This window comes from Entelurus aequoreus, linkage group LG21, assembly GCF_033978785.1.
Source record: "Entelurus aequoreus isolate RoL-2023_Sb linkage group LG21, RoL_Eaeq_v1.1, whole genome shotgun sequence".
Classification (NCBI taxonomy): Eukaryota; Metazoa; Chordata; class Actinopteri; order Syngnathiformes; family Syngnathidae; genus Entelurus; species Entelurus aequoreus.
The window spans coordinates 22440743-22464504 of NC_084751.1; the positions used below are offsets into that span (position 1 = coordinate 22440743).

Below are 23762 nucleotides of genomic sequence, written 5' to 3' on the forward strand. Positions count from 1 at the left end.
TCAAGCAGTGCAGTTCTCATTAGCAACAGCATAGGAGAACTTTTTAAAACATCTATTGGTGTCCGCCAAGGCTGTCTCCTCTCCCCTGTCCTATCTAATGTCTTCCTGGAGAACATCATGGAAAAAGCACTCCAAGAATTCCACACCTCCGTTACCATCGGAGGAAGACCCGTCTCCAACCTTCGCTTCGCGGATGACATTGACCTTATGGGAAAAAGTGAGGCGGAACTCCAGGAACTGACCACCAGACTGGAGGAGGCTGCGAGAGCTTATGGAATGGAGATAAGTGCAGAGAAGAGCAAGATCCTGGTCAACAGTCACATTCACTTACCACCACCGAACATCACATTGAATGGACAAACCCTGGAGGAAGTAAAGGACTTTAAGTACCTCGGGTCCTTTGTGAGTGAAGATGGCAGCTCCACAAAAGAGATCAGAGCAAGAATCGGCATAGCAACATCAGCCATGACAAGACTGACCAGTATCTGGAAAAGCAATACCATCAGCTTCCAGGTGAAGGTCAGACTCTACAAGTCACTTGTTCTTTCCACCCTACTCTATGGTTGTGAGAGCTGGACGCTCACAGCGGACACTGAGCGCAGGATACAGTCCTTTGAAAGCAAGTCTTACAGAAGAATGCTACATATATCATACAGTGAACACCGGACAAATGATTATGTTCGACATTTAGTTACCACCCATGCTGGCGAACAGGAACCTCTACTCTCAACAGTTAAACGTTGCAAGCTGACCTGGTTTGGTCATGTCACAAGGCACACCTCCTTGTCAAAGACCATCCTGCAGGGAACAGTAGAGGGGAAGCGGAGACGAGGCAGGCAGAGAAAGGCCTGGATGGGCAACATCAAAGAATGGACTGGCTGCAGCTTCCAAACCCTGCTACGAACAGCAGAAGATCGTGAGTGCTGGAGATCCCTGACTGCCCAAGCATCCACCATGACACCCCTACGGCCTCCTAGGCCATGGGATGAGTGAGTGAGTGAGTGAGTGAGTGAGTGAGTGAGTGAGTGAGTGAGTGAGTGAGTGAGTGAGTGAGTGAGTGAGTGAGTGAGTGAGTGAAAAAAGCCTTGCCTGTACCGGAAGTAGCGTGACGTCACAGGTTGAAGAACGCCTCACATCTGCACATTGTTTACACCAGCAGCGAGAGCGATTCGGACAGAGAAAGCGACGATTAGCCCATTAATTTCAGCAAGGATGAAAGATTTGTGGATGAGGAACGTGAGAGTGAAGGATTAGAGTGCAGTGCAGGACGTATCCTTATTCGCTCTGACCGTAACTTAGGTACAAGGGCTCATTGGATTCCACACGTTCTCCTTTTTCTATTGTGGATCACAGATTTTTATTTTAAACCACCTCGGATACTATATCCTTTTGAAAATGAGAGTCGAGAACGCGAAATGGACATTCACAGTGACTTTTATCTCCACGACAATACATCGGCGAAGCACTTTAGCTATGGAGCTAACGTGATAGCATCGAGACACTTGTGATTTAGGGCTATATAAATAAACATTGATTGATTGATTGATCGTGCCTAACTGCGGATAGAAACAGAAGAAACATGCCCCTGACTGGAAGGGTAGACAGAAGATCAACAATACTATTATTACTTCTACTATCAGGAGACACCGAACCAAGCCCTGGACCTGTAACTACACGGTTAATGCTGTCCAGCCTGCAACGACGCCATTGAATCTAACTTAGCTACGGGACCTCGACAGAGCTATGCTAAAAACATTAGCTCTCCACCTACGCCAGCCAATCCTCATCTGCTCATCAACACCCGTGCTCACCTGCGTTCCAGCGATCGACGGAAGGATTAAGGACTTCACCACGATCATCCGTGCAGTCGGTGGCTAGCGCCGGCTAGCGCGTCTGCTATCCGAGTCAAAGTCTTCCTGGTTGTGTTGCTGCAGCCAGCCGCTAATACACAGATCCCACCTACAACTTTCTTCTTTGCAGTCTTCATTGTTAATTGAACAAATTGCAAAAGATTCACCAACACAGATGTCCAGAATACTGTGGAATTATGTGGTGAAAACAGATGACTTAAGCTGGCCACCGTGCTATTCCAAAATGTCTGCTTCAACCCGTGACGTCACGCGCAAACGTCATCATACCGAGACGTTTTCAGCCGGATATTTCCCGGGAAATTTAAAATTGCACTTTATAAGTTAACCCGGCCGTATTGGCATGTGTTGCAATGTTAGGATTTCATCATTGATATATAAACTATCAGACTGCGTGGTCGGTAGTAGTGGGTTTCAGTAGGCCTTTAAGAAAGTCAACCTATAAATGAAACCAGCAGACAACATACACTGTCTAGGGAAAATTGTATTTGTATGTGTGTATTGTTAATCTATGCATTAATTAATTTTTAAAATTACAACAACAAAAATACACACTGTTAAATATGAAACTGAACATTAATATTTTTGTACAGGCAGAATCTTTGACACACTAAGGTTTGCAGTTACACAATCAAAGTATTATCATTAGTTCTATTCTTACACGGGGGGGGGGGGGGGGGGGGGGACAGTTAAAATGTAAGAAAACATTTTCCAAAAAATTGGTATGTAATGAAAAGAAGCTTAAATGTTCTAACTAATAATTAAAATTAATATACTGTATTTTTCAGACTGCAAGAGACACTCTAAAATCCTTTAATTTTCTCAAAAATCGACAGTGCCCCTTATAGTCCGGTGCGCCTAATGTACGGAATAATTATGGTTATGCTTACTGACTTAGAAGCTATTTTATTTGGTACATGGTGTAATGATAATTGTGACCAGTAGGTGGTAGTCACACATAAGAGATACGTGTAGACTGCAATATGACGCCAGTAAACAACACCAAAACTTTAAATGTCCCATTGAAAATAAAGAACATTACACAAGGCACTCAAAATTCTGTCAACATGTTTTAGTATGACTTTGAAGCCGCACCGCTTGATGGATTGTCGGCCCATTATGGCGACCGTAGTCAGATATACAAGTATTACTATGGTGTGCGTATAAGGACAGCAAAATGGCACCCATTAGCAGACATATTAGCTGCCGTTTTGTTTCACAATATCATGCAAAACCAACTTTTCTTACCTTCTGGTACCTGCTGATGTGTATTTGTGATCTGCATAAGTCCTGAAAATTTGCGCACATCCGCCACCGTGACGATGCCGTAGTTGATGAGCTTCTTCTTTTTCTCTATCTTCTTGTTATGGGACATTCATCCTCCGCTGTTGCCATTTCTAATATAAAGTATCGTAAAGTTCTTACTTATATCTCGCTATAGAAGCCCTAAAAACTGCCAGTGTAGTGGGTTTACATAATTCACCCACAGAACTTTAGTTATTAGAGAGTTCCGGTTGGACGGTTTTTCACGGGAGATGCTGCTCCGTTGTTTGGTTTAAGTAAAGTCTGAATGTCATTAAAACAGTTAGCTCCATCTTTTGACATTTCTTCCACGCCCGTCCTTGCACGCTACACCGCTACAACAAAGATGACGGGGAGAAGACGTGAGCCACGTAAATAAGACCGCCCACAAAACTGTGCATCCTGAAGCGACTGTCAGAAAGCGGCTTGAAGATGATCTGTAAAACATAATCTATGCATCATTTTGACCAATTACATGTTATGTAGACCACAAGGAAATGTTTTAAATTTTGAAAAAAATCATAATATGACTCCTTTAAAGGCCTACTGAAATGAGATTTTCTTATTTAAACGGGGATAGCAGATCCATTCTATGTGTCATACTTGATCATTTTGCGATATTGCCATATTTTTGCTGAAAGGATTTTGTAGAGAAAATCGACGATAAAGTTCGCAACTTTTGGTCGCTGATAAAAAAAAGCCTTGCCTGTACCGGAAGTAGCGTGACGTCACAGGTTGAAGAGCTCCTCACATCTGCACATTCTTTTCAATCATGAACGCCAGCAGCGTGAGCGATTCAGACCGAGAAAGCGACCATTACCCCATTAATTTGAGCGAGGATGAAAGATTTGTGGATGAGGAAAGTGAAAGTGAAGAATTAGAGGGCAGTGGAAGCGATTCAGATCGGGAAGATGCTGTGAGAGGCGGGTGGGACCTGATATTCAGCTGGGAATGACTAAAACAGTAAATAAACACAAGACATACACTACCGTTCAAAAGTTTGGGTTCATATTGAAATGTCCTTATTTTTGAAGGAAAAGCACTGTACTTTTCAATGAAGATAACTTTAAACTAGTCTTAACTTTAAAGAAATACACTCTATACATTGTTAATGTGGTAAATGACTATTCTAGCTGCAAATGTCTGGTCTTTGGTGCAATATCTACATAGGTGTATAGAGGCCCATTTCCAGAAACTATCACTCCAGTGTTCTAATGGTACAATGTGTTTGCTCATTGACTCAGAAGGCTAATTGATGATTAGAAAACCCTTGTGCAATCATGTTCACACATCTGAAAACAGTTTAGCTCGTTACAGAAGCTACAAAACTGACCTTCCTTTGAGCAGATTGAGTTTCTGGAGCATCACATTTGTGGGGTCAATTAAACGCTCAAAATGGCCAGAAAAAGAGAACTTTCATCTGAAACTCGACAGTCTATTATTGTTCTTAGAAATGAAAGCTATTCCACAAAATTGTTTGGGTGACCCCAAACTTTTGAACGGTAGTGTATATATACTCTATTAGCCACAACACAACCAGGCTTATATTTAATATTTCACAAATTAATCGCGCATAACAAACACCTCCCCCCTCCCGTCCATATAACCCACCAATACAACTCAAACACCCGCACAACACACTCAATCCCACAGCCCAAAGTACCGTTCACTTCTGCAAAGTTCATACAGCATCATATATTTCCCCAAAGTTACTTACGTGACATGCACATAGCAGCACGCACGGACGGGCAAGCGATCAAATGTTTGGAAGAAAGCTGCATACTCACGGTAGCGCGTCTGCTATTCAACTCAAAGTCCTCCTGGTTGTGTTGCTGTAGCCAGCCGCTAATATACCGATCGCACGGACAGCTTTCTTCTTTGCTGTCTTCATTGTCCATTAAACAAATTGCAAAAGATTCACCAACACAGATGTCCAGAATAATGTGGAATTTTGCGATGAAAACAGAGCTGTTTGTATTGGGACACAACGGTGTCCCAATACTTCCGCAAACTCCGTGACATCACGCGCAAACGTCATCATACCGAGACGTTTTCAGCCGGATATTTCCCGGGAAATTTAAAATTGCAATTTATAAGTTAACCCGGCCGTATTGGCATGTGTTGCAATGTTAAGATTTCATCATTGATATATAAACTATCAGACTGCGTGGTCGGTAGTAGTGGGTTTCAGTAGGCCTTTAATGCGCCTTATAATCCGGCACGCCTTTTGTATGAAAAAAGACCTGAATAGACCCGCTCATTGGCAGTGAACCTTATAATCCGCCCTATGGTCCAGAAAATACGGTACTTAGTCACCGATGATACAACGCTGACACAAAATGTGTTTTTATCATTTTTTTAAATTAAAAACATCAATCAGTACTGATCCGCACATCACTATTAGACCAATCTAAAATTAAATAGAGTTACCGTATGTAAAATATATCATGTCTAAAGTGCAAATGCAAATGTGCAAATACCAACCTACATGATGGGACATGAGTTTACATACATGCGTGATGTTCGTTCCATGTTTTCTGCTCGGTGCAAGCCATCAGTAGGATTTAAATTGGTTGCTCTTTCATCGAACGCACCTTCTAGGGTACATGAAACATAAAATAATATATACATAATACATGTCCCTATGTATAGAAACATATGGCCCACCCTGTAGATCTATACACTGAATGCATATATGCATACAGCATAAATGTGTCATATTTTACGAGCAATTGCAACAAATACAGTAGGATGTTGTTCAATATGATTTATAGCATAAACCGAAGCTGTAGGTTGAGTCAAATGTTATGATTAAAAATAAATGTTACTCCCCTCCAGTTTAATGTGGGTCTTTGAGATAAAAGTCTATACAAACAAAAGGCACGGACAAGAACAAATGTATAAAGGGATTTCATGTTTGGCTTGCTAAACCATTTTTTTTTCTTTTTCTTCTGAAATGGCTATATCTCCAAAGGGCATATGCCATGGGCAAAATAAATGGCAGACACATAACAAAATATTAGTTGCCCTTTAGAACAAAATGAGAATGCAAGCTCTGCAGCAGTTTGTCTCAGGAAGCTGTTTTTAATGGATTTTTTTAAAATACCTGGAGCCTACGACTTTTGCGAGGTTAGAAACCTGCAGCAACACAACAAACCATTGAAGCTTTGACTGTGTTAATGGTGATGAGAAAAAAAATGGAACTGAACGTGTTCAATATTAAAAAGAGATTTGTCTGAGTTCACTAAAGTATTTTAAAGAGCTTCTGCTTTCTCCTCCAAAGATAACTTTGCAGCAAATTCCGAAAAACACTGGAGTGCTCCTGTTGTACGTGTACCAGTGGTGGTTCCTTAATTAAGGCCAATTAATTTCATTTGATTAATTTTTTACTTACAGTGTTTTTTTGTTCTATATTCAAACAAAGCGTTACTGTTGAAACTGTGGGTAATGTTACAGTTGCCAAAAAAATTACATATTCTTGTTAAATATAACCTATACCTTGTGTTTAATGAATATTTGGGACTACTACACTACTGCATTTTAATGTTGGTCATTGTGGTGGCACTTGGAGAGCCAAGTGTTTTCTGAGGTGGTACTTGGTGAAACAAGTTTAAGAACCACTGGTATAGAGGAACTTGGACCACTTAACACATTGGCATTTTAACCTTGCTAGCAAAACCCTGATGTACATAACAGGCATTCCTCAAGGCACCACTTTAGGTCCTCTCTTATTTGGCATCTAAAAATGTTTGCAGTCAGTAGTCATTTGTTCAACTTCTTTAATTATACTAGTAGTGTGTTCCTCAAGGTTCCATTATAGGCCCTCCTCAAGGTTCCATTATGGGCCCTCTCTTTTTCATAATTTGGGCAATTCAACTTGTGGCCCGCAAGTTTAGTTCTATAAACCTTTTTGCAGAAGGTCTTTAAAAACAGCAGAGTGCTGCTGTAACTCTGACAAAAAAGGTACTGTGAATTCCGGACTATAAGCCGCTACCTTATTACTACGTTTTTAACCCTACGGCTTATAAACAGTGTGGCTAATATATGGATTTTTCTTTGCTGACGGCCATAATGCAAAACTTTTCGGAAAAAAAAACAAGCAAACGCATTTATTAGGTGTGTTATTGTTTGTGCTATGGCGCTATCTTTTGGAGGACTTCGCTCACTGCAGGTTCTGCAGTGTCTTTCCATTTAGTCCTTTCAATTGTAAGGTCTTTGAGCCGTCCATAGCGTTTTTACTCATGTGGATTCTCCATTTATCATGCCAAGTATTGTTTTACAATATAACTTAAAGGCCTACTGAAATGATTTTTTTTTTATTTAAACGGGAATAGCAGATCCATTCTATGTGTCATACTTGATCATTTCGCGATATTGCCATATTTTTGCTGAAAGGATTTAGTAGAGAAAATCAACGATAAAGTTCGCAACTTTTGCTCGCTGATAAAAAAAAGCCTTGCCTGTACCGGAAGTAGCGTGACGTCACAGGAGGTAATATTCCTCACAATTTTCCTTTGTTTACAATGGAGCGAGAGAGATTCGGAGCGACAAAGCGACGATTACCCCATTAATTTGAGCGAGGATGAAAGATTCGTGGATGAGGAACGTTAGAGTGAAGAACTAGAGGTAGTGCAGGACGTATCTTTTTTCGCTCTGACCGTAACTTAGGTACAAGCTGGCTCATTGGATTCCACACTCTCTCCTTTTTCTATTGTGGATCCCGGATTTGTATTTTAAACCACCTCGGATACTATATCCTCCTAACGCGATAGCATCGTTCTCAAATGCAGATAGAAACAAAAGAAATAAACCCCTGACTGAAAGGATAGACAGAAGATCAACAATACTATTAAACCATGTACATGTAACTACACGGTTACATCAACAGCCGTGCTCACCTGCGTTCCAGCGATCGACGGCGCGACAAAGGACTTCACCCATCATCGACGAAGCTCTTTAGCATGAGCTAACGTGATAGCATCCGTCTCAAATGCAGATAGAAACAAAATAAATAAATCCCTGACTGGAAGGATAGACCGAAGATCAACAATACTATTAAACCATGTACATGTAACTACACGGTTAAAAATTCTCAGCCTGGTAAAGCTTAACAATGCTGTTGCTAACGACGCTAAGGCTAATTTAGCAACTTAGCAACCGGACCTCACAGAGCTATGATAAAAACATTAGCGCTCCACCTACGACAGCCAGCCCTCATCTTCCCATCAAAGCCGTGCTCACCTGCGTTCCAGCGATCGACGTCGCGACGAAGGACTTCATCCGTGGGTTTGGCGGCTAGCATCGGCTAGGCGTCTGCTAAGTAAGAAGTCCTTGTTGTGTTGCTACAGCCAGCCGCTAATACACCGATCGATCCCACCTACAACGTTCTTCTTTGCAGCCTCCATTGTTCATTAAACAAATTGCAAAAGATTCACCAACACAGATGTCCAGAATACTGTGGAATTATGAAATGAAAACAGAGCTTTTTCTACGGGCTCCGAATACTTCCCTTGCCCTCGTGACGTCACACGCATACGTCAGCATAATAAAACGTTTTTAACCGGAAGTGTGGCGGGAAATTTAAAATTGCACTTTATAAGTTAACCCGGCCGTATTGGCATGTGTTGCAATGTTAAGATTTCATCATTGATATATAAACTTTTAGACTGCGTGGTCGGTAGTAGTGGGTTTCAGTAGGCCTTTAAACTGTTTATACTTACTAAACCGTCCTATGTGTGGTGTCTGTAGGAGACTTTTTATGCATATCTGTACGTAATATCGTAATGTAATCAAGCTAGCACTGTTAATATGCTAACACGTTTACGAGTGTCTATATTAGTATTATTAACTTACAATAGGAATCTTTTTGTATAGTTTCAGTTTCATAAATTCCTCAGTAAATTCACCAAAACGTCACTGTGGCGTTATTGAGTCTGTTTTGCTGATTGGAGAGCTAGCTTCCGCAGCTACTGTATGAGGTGAGTGAGTGACGATGACTTCTGTTTTGTTTGAGCAGCCCTTTTACTGTCGTATTACAGGCACCGTTTGAAAACAATTAAGATATGTAAATAAACATTTACAAAATATTTCTGTGTAATTAACTCATTTTGCAACGTATATACTGTATCTGCGGCTTCTCGTCCGGCGCGGCTAATGTATGTAAAACAAATGTTTGCCCTAAAATTTGCGTCTTGCTCTATACTCCGCAAAATACGATAGACAAAATCAAATGTCTACTGTAAAAGATGCTGGTTCTCCCGAACATACAACTAATATTGAAGGGAGAAGTCCGATCCCTGGGTCCTTAGCTTTCTGGAAATATGGCTGCCAAAACAATTTAGTTGAATATCCCTGCTATCAAGCCTGAACTCCCGATCACTTTTTTATGAAGGTGTTGTTTTTGCTCACATGCTCCGCTTTGCTTTTGCTTCAGGTATGACGACAAGGAGGATGACACCACTGGCGAGGAGAAGACCGATAACACATGCGTACCTCAGTACCAAAGCACCACTTTGCAAGTCCTCACACATTTTGTGTCCGAAACTGACGAGGTCAGAGGCGCTGTCGAGGAAGACAACGAAGATCAGCAGAACTTTCTGCTGGGCAGCGACTGGCAGGTGGATGTGACACAACTGGTCAAGGACTTCCTGCGGGTGGAGGACACAAAGATTGCCCATTTATGGGAGGGACAAGTCATAATTGGGCTGAGCGCTGGAACGACCAAAATACAGGTTGGGTGTGCATTTTTATGGCATTTCAACTAACATGTTATTATAGTTATTAGCTATGCTTTTTATCATTTACCACAAAATAGTTCACATTTCTAGAACGAGTGGTTCCCAAACATTTATGCATCTTTAATACGCTTATTTTTTCACCGAGTAAATAAAGTGAAATAATCCATTAAATGTTATCAACTACACAGGCGATGTATTAAAGTTAGTAGTGGCGGGCCGTGTGTTTCCCACCTAGGCCTTCAGTGATGTCCGACTTCAATGATTACCTCTCAAAATACCATAATTAATGTCACCACATGACCATTGCTGGATAAATACTATACAGAAACACATGAGATAGGCTCCAGCACCCCCCGCCACCCCGAAGGGAATAAGCGGTAGAAAATGGATGGATGGATGGATGGATGTACGCACTAATGGGTATTGTACAAAACGGTTTATTTTCTGGCGCATTTAAAAATCAATAAGACCGCATCAGCAATTAAAACAGATCTTCTGTTTAAAATTGCAAAAAACATTTTAAATGTGAAAATATAAAGAAATAAAATATCTGAACTCACATTTCATCACTGGGACAGGTGAGCTAGCTTCCGGAGTTGGCCGACATTGTCTCACAAGATGTAGTTTCTCTTTAAATATCCTTCTTGAAAATGGCCTTGCAAATATATGTGTTGTCTTGTCTAATCATAAAAGATGCGGACGAGGCGTGTTGGCTGAGTCCTTAAAGTTTACTCCACAGCGTGCTCGTCAATAGCATCCAGCTGCTGGCATGGCTACTAGGGTTGCACATCTCTCTCTGATAAACGATTCGATATGCATGTAGATATACAGGTTACGATTCGATTCAAAAACGATATCCTTTTATTACAGACCGATTCGATTGGATTCGATTCCGAACGATACGATTCGATTTGACGGTTAACATCCAAGACTCCAAATCCCCAAGCATTGTGGCTTTATGGCACTGGCAAAAAAAACAGAACAACAAAATCACATGTCAATGTATTTATGTTTAGACATGGACCAAAACAAGTCTGGCTGAATTGTAGGATGGGAACTCCAGAGGTAAAAGTAGCACAGAATAGTAACAACAAAGTGCAATATTTCAGCCTGAGCATAGTTTTGAACACTAGAGGTAGGTAACAAAGATTCAATATTTCAACCTGAGCATATAGTGTTTTGAACACTAGAGGTAGGTAACAATGAACACTAGAGGTAGGTAACAAAGGTGCAACATTACAATGTAAACAAATTACACACCTATAACTCACTCACCGTACTCTTGGCCGTGTTTCCTCTTTGCATGCTGGTCGAGATTTGTAGTGCTGCCAGTGTACGTCAACGATGCTCGACACAATTTACAAATAGCATGGCTTCTGTCGAGCTTCCCTTCCTTCTTATAAAACCCAAAAACTTTCCACACTTTGGATTTCTGTCTCCCCGATGCGTTGAAAATCTTTCTCATTCCATTATCACCTTTGGTCAGACTGACGCTTTCGTTCTCTTCCACCTTCATTTTCCGTGTTGTCTCTTGTTTATCACTCGTGCTAATACCAGCTAGGCGGCTACCGCGTTTGGCGAGTAGCTTCAGCTCTCGCGTTGTTTTAGAGACGCTGACGCATATTGTAATCCAGCCAACCCATGCAAAGTCTCGCGATAACCGATCCATGACTCTATAACCGATTCAGCTAGGAATTCATGGATTATTCGCATTGATTGAGGAGTCTGCTACCGATGCAATCTAAGCGCTCACTTGTTGAATCGAATACTCGGTCGCATCGGTTTATCGTTCACAACCCTAATGGCTACATTCAACAACCTAAACGGGGCTACTGTGCATGCTCTTCACTACTGTGGCATTCTGGGTAATGGAGTTATTTTGTTACCTAGCTCATAACATCCCTATATATATATGCCTTAGGCCAGCTAGAAAGCTTTACTGACAACAACTCGTGATCTGATTGGCTATCGCAACTTTCTATCAACTGTATGTGTCCGTTCACTTAGAGTGCAAAGACGCCAGCATTGTTGATTCTGAGGGCTCCGGGCAGATTTGGTACAGCATGGCAACATAAGCTAGCTGAATTTTGACTGGATAAAAACTCTAACCTAAAAACAACAGCGCTGGAAGGAGCATTACAGTATATGACATGAAGAGAATATGAATACTCTCAGATATTTAGGGAAAGTAAATAAAGAATTACTTTTATCTTTAATTATGATCATGATTTCTGGTTATATGTTAGGCCAGCAGAGAAGGCCTTGCTGGACCTGATAGCACACCACTGATGGTAAGTCAGAATAGGAATACAAATGTATTCATTTAAAACAGGAACAATACATAAACAAATGGATCTTGTAAAACAAGGGAAGATGCCTTGAGCCAGGTTGAAGCAACATTTGATAATTTCCACCTGTAGTCCCTGGGCAAGTTGGACACAGACAATATAATACAAATATTGAGTAAAAGTGATATGATCTAAAATATTTTTGAAAATAGACAGAATAAACTAGCAAAGGCAGGGAACAAGAGCGCCAAATCATGAAATACACAATAGAAATACATGAAGAGCACATACTTTCTCTTACTCACATCACACATTCAAACCACAGTCATGCACACATATTAATAACTAGACACATTTACATGCGCACTCACATCTAACTTTACAACGTCGGCAAGCTTGCTTACTAAGTAACCAGGTCTCAGGACATTTCACTGACTCATGGCCACGCAGGAAAGAGAAGAGCTACCAAATGTAGTTTCTATGTTGTGGGATGCTTCACGTCTTGTAACAGTTCGAATTACTGGAGCAGGAGTAAGGAACATATGGCTCTAGAGCCAGATGTGGCTCTTTTGATGACTGCATCTGGCTCTCAGATAAATCTTAGCTTGTCATGATCCGTGGTCCGGATCATGTTGTGTGTTTTCTGTTAGTTTTGGACTCCTATAGTTCCTGTTTATGCACCTCTGAGTTGTTACCATGGCTACGTATTTTCACCTGCCTCTTGTGTTCGGGATGCTCACCTGTTGCTAATCAAGAGACATTATTTAAGCCTGCCTTTGCCAGTCAGTCGGTCTGGCTTCTTTGTTTGCGTCACGCTTCTGTTACGTGAGTATTCCTATCTCTAGTCTATGCTAAGTGTTAGCCCTAGCACCCAGTGCAATCGGCACTTTTTCCTTTGTCATGTTTTTCTCTTTTTGATGCTTCGTTGATTTTCGAAGATTAAATCATGTTCCTACCTGCAAGTCCTGTCCGGAGTCGTCCGTTTGCATCCCGGGAGAACAAACCGTGCAGCAGGCTGCAACTAAACCGTAACATAGCTGACATTGCTTAACACGATAAGAAATGAATAATTCTGCTGGTAATCATAGTTTTAAAAATAACCACGTATCAACCAGACTACAGAGAACATCAGCAAAACCATGCTGCACCAGAAGTCGCATTAATGGTAAGAAGTATGTTATTTATTATTGGTTAGCTTCAGAATAACAATGTTATTAAAAAGAATAAGAGACTTATTATACTCTAAGAATGTTGGTCTTACTTAAAATTGCACGCATTTTGTTGTATTCAGTGTTAAAAAATATTATATGGCTCTCACGGAAATACATTTTAAAATATTTGGCTCTTTCAGCCAAAAAGGTTCCCGACCCCTGTACGAGAGGGACAAGCAGTAGTAAATGGATGGATGAATAAAGGGAACTTCCATACAAATATAATGAGAAGTTAACCAATGTGTAGTAAAAAAATAATACTATACAACTAAAATAAAGTAATGTGATTAGGGATGTTCCAATCAGGGATTTAGTCTGCCGATTCTGATATCGATCATCCATGAGTGAGATCGGCCGATAGCAATACCGATCACATCTATTAACTGTCAATTTTTTTTAATAATGGTTAGTGCTATTGACAGTTTAACAATATCAACATTATTTTTAAATAACAACTAAACAAATGTGGAAACACATAACAACAAAAAAAGCAAAAACTATTGTAGTATGGATCATATACTTATACAACTTTTGGTATCGACACCACCAATTTATGGATCGACCCACCCTCTTCTCACGCGTAGTGTACTGACTGTGACAAGGCTGACACAGCAACAGTTATGGTATTCTCTTTCTTGACTCTTATTAATCTGCCTGTTAATAACTGCTTACTTTCTTTTGTAACATGGTTCCAGCTACATGTCTTAGAGTTTACTAAACACTTATTTCTTGGAGTGGCTTCAAGTTAGCCTAGCGGTTAGCTTAACTATTAACATTCCTGCTTGTGGCTTGCTCTTGGTGTGTGACATGTTTAGCCTCGTCCACCATTAATAATGTTACTTGATTTACTTACGATACTAAGAACTTTTTTTTTTTGCTGCTATTGAGATAATTATTAATAGCTTAGAGGATTGGCTCCACACTATGTATGAAGACAAATAGCTAGCTGCTAGCCGCTTGTGAGCCGGGTGACTAAAAATAAATACAATGTCAGCCAAAGGGAATCTGCGTTTGTGATCGGCATTAAAAGGCACTAATCGCTAATGGAGATCACATACTTTTTCATGAAAATCAGCCAATGTTGAAAGGTGGCCGATTAATCGGCACATTTCTCACTATGAGGTGTTTTACTGGTGCAACATTTCTCGAATTGTTCAAGTGTTGTGTTCATGTTGGCAGGCAGGTTAAGAACATGTTTTAAGCTTTGTGGTTGTTTTGTTTGTATGTATTGGAAAACCTTGGATAAGCGGAAGACGATGGATGGATGGATGGATGGATGTACGGTACTGGAAAAAAAAAATACTCATTTTTATGCTAGTCATGAGTACCTTAATGTGGCGGCTTCACCGAAGAAATCCGCAAGACGTGTGAAGTCAACCTTTTTGACACGCAATGAATGTTGGTAGAACTTGAATGTTTAAGGGCATTTATCACTTTATGTTCTCTAACACTGATGTATACTTCTTAGTGTTGTCCCGATACCAATATTTTGGTACCGGTACCAACATTATTTTGATACTTTTCGGTACTTTTCTTAATGAAGAGTATCACAAAAAATTGCAAAATTGGCCTTATTTTAACAAAAAATCTTACGGTACATTAAACATATGTTTATTATTGCAATTTAGTCCTTAAATAAAATAATGAATATACAAGACAACTTGTCTTTTAGTAGTAAGTAAGCAAACAAAGGCTCCTAATTTAGCTGCTGACATATGCAGTAACATATTGTGTCATTTATCATTCTATTATTTTGTCAAAATTATTAAGGACAAGTGGTAGAAAATTATTATCAATCTACTTGTTCATTTACTGTTAATATCTGCTTACTTTCTCTTTTAACATGTTCTATCTACACTTCTGTTAAAATGTAATAATCACTTATTCTTCTGTTGTTTGGATACTTTACAATAGTTTTGGATGATACCACACATTTGGGTATCAATCCGATACCAAGAAGTTACAGGATCATACATTGGTCATATTCAAAGTCCTCATGTGTCCAGGGACGTATTTCCTGAGTTTATACACCTAATATGAATTTTTTTTAAAAACGAAAGATGTTGTGATGCCAAAAAATATCGACTTAATCATAGTAGTATCGACTAGATACGCTATTATACTTGGTATCATCACAGTAGATGTCGGGTGTCGATCCACTTATGGCGTTTGTTTACATTTTGAGGCCGGTGAGCTACGGTGTGTGCATGTTTAGCTCTTCCTCGTCCTGCAGGGATGATACTTGTAAGAAACATACTTTATTTGTCGCCATGGAGGATTTAGAAGTAGCTAAAACACTGCCGACTGGGGCTGGGGGGGGATTGGTACTTTTCGGAGGCTGTATCGTACTGAATATGATTCTTTAGTATCGCGGTTTATACTAATACTGGTATACCGTACAACCCTAATACTTCTACTGTTATACTATACCTTATAAAATTACCAAAGCCTAATGTCAAATATTCTTCATTTATTTAAAAAAAAAAAAAATTGTGGCAGCACCTTTTTGAGGCTTTTTAAGGCAGTAATTGTGTCAACGTATGAGGATTCAGTTCATGTTGTGCGAAAAATGGACAAAGAAGTGGAGTAAGTGTTTGAGTGTGTTGCAGGTGCTGTCTCCCCTGACATCATTGGTCCTGGCTGAGAGGAGCATCAGGGTGCTGGATGATAAAGTGAGTGTGACAGAGCTGGGGTTGCAGTTGGTATCTGGACTGTCGCTGTCCTTGCACCTTAGCCCTGGCAGCAACAGAGCCATAGTCGCCACTGCCACCACACAGGAAGTCATCGAAGCTCCCCAGCAGGTAGAACCTTTCATTCACCATTACACATATTATCTTGGCGGTCAATTACACGTATTATCTTGGCGGTATCTGCTATAATTGGATCTTCTTTATCATGCGGCGAGAAAAGAAAAATGCATTTGTACTGTTTGCTTTGGAGTGTAGGGCTTAGTCAGGGTGACAATGAAATCTGCTGTACTTTTTATGTTTCTTTGCATAATTAATTAGGCGTTCACATCGTGAATCTTTCTCTTTGATTCTCATATACAACCAGTGAACTGTTCTTTTATTCCTATAATTATAATTTCAAACGGCAGAAAGCAACTGACTCTTCCCTTGGAGAGAAAATATGATTTGCCTTTAAGGGGTATATTCTCTCCAATATTTTTATGTGTCTTAATATTCAAGTCTCACTTGCAATTACACATAGCTGCGTTTCTTATATTTCTGTAAGACGTGCATATTTTTGGGAGTTATTTTTAGAGTTTGTTTGAATACTGGCTTGCCAACACCTCTGTGAGTTTTGAAATTAATAGTTACAGCCTTATCCATTTAGTCCTGTTTGATTATTTCTAAGATCCAAGTTTTCAAGCATCATGTTCCCATAGAGTCTAATCCAGGGGTGTGAAACTCATTTTAAATCGGGGGCCACATGGAGAAAAATATACTCCCAAGTTGGTCGGACTGGTGAAATCACGGCACGATAACTTAAAAATAAAGACAACTTCAGATTGTTTTCCTTGTTTAAAAATAGAACAATCACATTCTGAAAATATACAAATCATAATGTATTTGTTGTTTTTTTTACACTTACATGTTGCGGTTAATATGGGTTATACTTGTATAGCGCTTTTCTACCTACAAGGTACTCAAAGCGCTTTGACAGTATTTCCACATTCACCCATTCACACGTATTGTATCTTTATTTGTCGTTATTTATACTTTCTGAATAAATTATGTGATAACATTAATCAGTCAACTCATTGGTATCAAGATTTAAAAAAAATATTAAAATCAAATTACAGGATGTTATTTATGTAGTTTGCTCATGTTCCTCGACTGGTGCACTAACATCATGTGTTTCTTTGTTTTTTTTTTACATATGTAGCATAATCTACAAAGATACAAATAATTGCTATTGCGACATCTAGAACAGCGGTTTCTTTCATTCAAAAATTCCGGCTCATTTTTATACTTAGCAAACTCATCCCGCGGGCCGGATACAGCCTGTTCGCGGGCCTAATACGGCCCACAGGCCGTATGTTTGACACTCCTGGTCTAATCCTTTCGGAGTAAAATAACTCAATTGGAACCTCGATTTACGAATATGATTGTTTTTTAGAAAAGTTTGTATATTGGAGCAAATTTCTCCATAAGAAACAATGTAAAGATGAATAATAGGTTCCAGCCTCAACTAAAGTCCATATTTTAGGAAACGTTTGTACACTTTGAACACAGAATGAAGTGCTATACAGGACTGTATATCAAACAAACATAACAACGGGGTGATGGATCAACTTTCTATATAATAACGAAGTCAAACAACAACAACAAGCTCAACTGTTTGCATTTGCAGCTGCCTTGCTGACACGCATACACACATTGTCTGTAGCCCTGTGGTAGCCCTTAAAGTTTGACATAACACAACTCCTTAACTTTAACAGCCTTTACCGTGATCAGGAATACTAAATAAATCCACTTTACCTTGTCTGTTCATCTTTTTGGCGTTCAATGAAAGGGGAGGTGAAGGAGGCCGTGTCGACAATGCTGTGGATACCTTCATGTTTCAGTCCAAACATTGTTTGTCCATTGCTTTCTCTAGACTCATATTGAGCTGGCAAAAGTGGAATAATGCTGTCGAAAAGTCTAAAGGCACAGCAAGTAGCACCGAGCATTGTAGCTAACAACAGCACTGCTGTGCTGACTGAATAATGGATGTGCTGCCGGGCACAAAATGGCTGCGCTGTGAGGCACACAATAGGTGGATGAAAAATGTGCACATTGAGACAAAGTTTGTACACCAAGACATTTGTTTTATTCGGTCTGTGGTTCGTAAATCGAAAAGATTGGTCTATAAGGTGTTATGTAAATCAAGGTTCCACTGTACATATCGGAAGTTTAGTTTTGGACCACACACACCTCGCATACTGTAAGTTTGTAAAAATTAAGGAACTTCTCCCAGCTGATCAGACAAAATGTTTATGTAAACCAAAAATATTGACCTGCATATAAGATGGCCCTAACAATAAGACCGACATCTCTTTTTGGAGACCTGCTTTTGGAAAGTCACAGACAAAAAAAGACAGTTTTTTTTTCAATTAAGTTTTTGTTTACTTCATTGACTGGTTGGTTGCAATAAAAATATATATTTCTTAGCTATTTGACTTATTTTTGCTTCTTTCAGCACTTAAAATTTGCATTTTCACTCATTTTCGGTTGTTTATTTGTAACTTGCCCAATATTTGAGACAAGTTTTCTTGCAGTTCTCTGTATCACAGCTAAAATATATTTCGGTCAATGGTGTGTGGGAGTGACAAGGACAAAAGGTCCGACTTGCTTGGGGGGGGAAGTTAATTTGCATGTATAAATCTCTAAACCCCGAATATAGAATAATATAATATAAAACAACCTTTATAACATCTTGAAAGTATATGATTGTATTTCAGTGAGTGTCCTATAAAGAGCTACTTTACATTGTTATCAAATCATTGGCTCATCAATGTTATGTTCCTAGGAGTCGTTCATCAGTGCCTGGCTGCAGTTCAGCGATGGCTCCATGACACCACTGGAGAACTACAACCCTGCCCATTTCACACTAACTGCCACCTCATTAGACGAGCGGGTGGTGGTTGTGCAGCGAAATACAGCCTGGAGGTGGCCCGTTATCGTGGCTAAAGGTGAAGGTCAAGGTTTGCTTGTGCGTGTTGAAATGTCCGAGGTGTGCCAGAAAGGGAAACGTCGTATCAGTTTAGCTACTGGGATGGCCAACGTACAGGTGAGGTTCGGTGGAGCAGAGGATCACTATAAACATTCAGGAGAGCGGCGAACGCGGCCAGATCCACCCTACTACGGCGGGTCTACCGCTGATGTGGAAACTGGGCTAATAAACCGTGGAGCCACTACCATCAGGGGGCATGTCCCCGGGAGGCCAAATGGAGGCCGTCTCTCTGCAGATACTGGGCGTAAGAACCCAGGTCAATTTTCAGACTATCCAGACCAGGCTGAGCATCCTCGAAGTCGCAGCACTGATGACGATCTGCCGGCCCGAAGGGCTATGACCGACCTTGAGATTGGTATGTACGCGCTCTTGGGAGTCTTCTGCCTGGCCATTTTGGTATTCCTCATTAACTGCATATCTTACACATATAAGTACCGGAGCAAGCACCTGTCCCTAGAGGCCCCAGAAACCATGCCCCATTCTCATGACTGGGTTTGGCTAGGCCAAGAGGAAGGGCTCTGCCTGCAGCAACAGCAGCTGGACGAGCTGGGCGGCACCCCCGAGGAAGGGAGCCAATTGTTAAACGGAGTGGCCCAGCACGGGACTATTGGCACGGGAGGATGCCGGGATAACAGGAATGAGTCACTTAACTCCCCAACCACCAAGCGAAAGAGGGTGAAGTTCACCACCTTTTCCAACGTCAAATCCAGTAATGGATGTCCTGTGCTCAGCCCGTTAGCGTTGGTGCAAACCAGCGAGATAAAGTGGGTTTGTCCGGACATTGAGCTCGGGGACTCTAAGGATCTTAGGAACTACATGGACAAGTTGAATGAGAAAGCTAATAAGAACATTGCTTAGGGGCTTCAGTGAACTTAAGTGAAACTCACCTGACTGCCTTCAGAATGTGAATGGATAATGAAAACGAAATAAGTGATGCAGAAATAAAGTTTGCTTTTTTTCTACAAGCACCTGGCTTGTACTTTGGAGCTGCTGCTGACCCGTGACGGCACCAAAAAAGGACAATTGACTGGACGTGAGAAGAATTTGCCACAGCATCACAACATTGTTACAAAAGAGATAAAAAGTTGATATTGTTGCTTACCTTAAATGTTTGTTCTTTGTATTCGATTTCCATATTATGTGAGTCCGGTAATTTGGTTCTGTTTTTATATTTTAATGTTGTATTGTTTGTGCTCTGCTTGCTTTTGCAGAGTTGCTGTATGCCCTGTACGCAAATCAACAGTTACAGATTATTGAATACGTTTTTTACCTGTATACATGCAGCGTTTAATTTAAAGGTATGTACAGTAACATTTTGTATAAAGCCATTTTCTTTGGGTGTTTTTTTTTTTTTTGCTTTCACTCCAGCAACCAGATCAATCCATGATGTTAAGGAGCATGGTGTTGGATCTGGTACCTGGAATAAAGGGGTGTAGATAACTAATACTCCTGACGACATGTCAAGTTAGTATTGTTGCAGTCACACTTTGTAAAATGAAGTTTTGGGTTGGCTTCTCTATGTTGATACTGATACTGGTCTTCTTCGCCCCTTTTTGTGCACTATATTAATTATGTTCCCTTCTTGATTCTCTTAATTGAAGTCAGCCCATTTACTGTATATATTTTTTTACCATTTAGTTGTTGTTTTTTTCTTTGGGCCTTTTTTCCCAGAGGGGTTGCCCCAAATTGCATGTTTTGTTTGGCTTAGTTTTAATGCTGGATGCATTTCCTAACACAACCCTCCCGTTTACCCGGGCTTGGAACCGGCACTGGACATCTCCAATAGCTAGGGGGCCAAACCTGCACCATCTGCAAAGTGTACCATTACACCACCGGAGCCTCATTTAGTCATCTTAATAAAATATATACATAGGCCTACTTAAAAATATTGATAAAGAGCATCATAGACAATCTCTTATTTATAAGAATTCAGCCCACTTCGTCATCTGTATGGCCCAAATTACACACTTAAAGAACTGTATGTGACATTTTTGATCCTAGAAAAGCAGTCCTGGCAGTGAATAAACAATCACTAACTGTGAAATCTGGCCTCTTTACTCATCGTGTCAAGCATGTGTCAAGTTTGTCCTTTTTGGCTCCGAGATGATATGTGACTGAAGGTGACTCGATCCTCTCTGTCACACCAATGTGTGATTCTTTGGTCTGCCTATAATTAATCAGGCCGTCCGGTTTTTCTACGGTTTGTTTAATGACAATGTTCGCCGGGAAATAATGCTCAAAACACATTTAAAAGTTTGCCCCCTCTCAACATCTGCATAAAGATTGAAAACAGCCCCTTTAACACGCTGCATCACAATAAAAGGCTCCCATTGTACCTGTTCCCACTGCCTTAGTTCTCCATGCTGATAGCCGATGCCACTAGTCACATCTATCATTCATCAGCTCGCAGGATGAGTGAGTGCAATAAATCATTTATTTTTGTTTTATTTTTATCTTTATTAAGTGCATTAATGTGTTGTAGACTTGGTCAACGGTGCTTCTGGGACCTCTAAAGAATGTTGGCCAGAACTTTTCTGACGTGTCAGACTTTTCCTGACACGTCAGAATGCTGCTATTTAGCAGCATTCTGCTATTTTTCTAGCCAAAGTGGTATTTGTTTTAGATTTCCGTATAAAACCGCTAACTCGGCCGCTCTACATTGTGGTTAGCTGTCTGCTTAGAGCTGACCATGCTAGCAGACCGAGTGCAGCCTACATTAACTGACTTGTTCATGCTTTCTGGCGAACCGTGGCTCACCGGCTGTTTGGGCCCCTTCTACACTAAGGGTACATCCCACCTAACCTTATCCTTGTCCACACACACACAATGGTCGTTTAAGACCCCCTAACCTCCTCCGTGCAAAGTGACCTAGTACGCATTCGCGGAAAATGCCCACGTCATAGTCACCTCCAGTTTTGCTTTGTGTGCAAGTTCTTGAATTTAATTGAACTTATCTGAACAATATCCAGTGTTGTGGTATTTCAATTAACTGGAATCCAGTGTGCTGTGGGGCCCTATTATAATGAATCACACCTGAGCCATCATAAATTAATCAAATCTTTAATGGACACGTGAAAGTAAACACTGTGATAAAGAACATTTTACATCAATCAATCTTCGGATCTATATATCTGGTCAGGACACTCGTCACTCTTTTGCCTTCACCTTCATTGTCCATTCGTTTTTGGTGACTTTATATGCTTTGGACCTAGACGTTAAGTCCGCGACATACATGGTGGACAATAACTGCACTGCAAAAACTGAAATCTAAGTAAGATGAAATATCTCAAATAAGGGTGATATTTGCTTATTTTCTGTCTGATAAGATAATTCTTCTCACTAAGCAGATTTTATGTTAGAGTGTTTTACTTGTTTTAAGGGTTTTGGTCCTAAATTATCTCAGTAAGATATTACAGCTTTTTGCTGAGATTTTATGACCTACATTGAGTAAAACATGCTTGAAACTAGAATATCAACTGATGCAAAGCTGTGTCATTCACACTCACAAGTATAAAACTACTTTTTTAAAGTAATAATTTCTTACTTCAAGATGAAAAAAAATCATGATGCCGAGTGCATATCATTATGTCAAAATAATGGCACTAGCATCTACTTACGTTAAGAATATTTTTCAACATATTGAGCAAAAAGGTCTCTTTTTTTCTACCAAGAAAAGTGTACTTGTTATTAGTGAGAATATTCTTATTTTAAGGTATTTTTGGGTTCATTGAGGTTAGCTAATTTTACTTGTTTTGGAAAGCCTTGACAAGCCGAATTGTCTTGTTCTATTGGCAGATAATTTTGCTTAGTTCAAATAAAATACCCCAAATTTTTTTATTTTTTTTTCTTGTTTTTGAACACTGACTTTTTGCAGTGTGATACAGTCTGCTTTGCCAGTCCAAATGCATTCGCCTTTTTCCGTAGTCTTCCCTAGGTGATACAAAGCACACGCTACCTTTTTTTATCTCATCCATAGGAGCCCGCATTCTCGTTGTCTCTCCTTCGACAAATGGACAAAGTTTTTCGGTAAGTAGAATCACAGCTGACCTGGACATTTGAAAGTTCTCTTGCCGTCTGAGAAGTGCTGTGTGTGATTTCCACAAGCGTCTGTACAGATGGAAGGAGAAACACGGGCATGTCTGGATGACACGCTTCCATATTTCCAGTGGTTACCTCCGAGTTACAAAACCGCTTCATTATGAAGCTGGCTGTGGCGCGTTCTTTCTGACATCACTTCCTGTGTGAGGCGCGGTCTTTCTGGCATCACTTTCTCTCCGAACTCAGTTTGTAAACGATCAATGAGTCCATACAAAGCTTAGAGCTGGAGATTCAAGAAATAGACGGCGCACTTACCCGTGTAAAAAATTATCCAAGGAGGGGAACCTTAAACGATGATTTATTGTGGCTTAGGCTAAGTAATTATTTGTTTAATTAGTTATCAGACTGGCGTGTCCACACTGTCTAAATGTATCTAATTATTCTGTTCCAACAGGTGGACACGTCCCTGTAGCAGGAACAACCTCTCTGAGAGATATGTGCAATTGTTACATGGAGCCATACTTGCATTTATGCCGGCACCGGAGTGATGATGTTTTTGGAGCCAGCGATGCGAGGCTAAGCTAGCCTGCGTGTGAAGCG

At 40.3% G+C, this 23762-nt stretch overlaps 1 protein-coding gene across 2 annotated transcripts in view; it reads left to right on the forward strand.

The window, feature by feature from the left end:
• Positions 1-21134, forward strand: part of LOC133638490 (transmembrane protein 132C-like) — a 111926-nt gene extending 90792 nt beyond the window's left edge. Inside the window, exons 4-7 of one of the 2 annotated variants that reach the window (XM_062031159.1) lie at positions 9604-9901; positions 16016-16207; positions 18921-19479; positions 19557-19764. In XM_062031159.1, coding sequence (XP_061887143.1) covers positions 9604-9901; positions 16016-16207; positions 18921-19479; positions 19557-19612 — 1105 coding nt within the window. In that variant the 3' untranslated portion in view covers positions 19613-19764. Of the gene's footprint in view, positions 1-9603; positions 9902-16015; positions 16208-18920 lie in introns of both variants that reach the window. The other variant, XM_062031158.1, reaches the window with a different exon arrangement.
• Positions 21135-23762: the final 2628 nt, after the last annotated feature.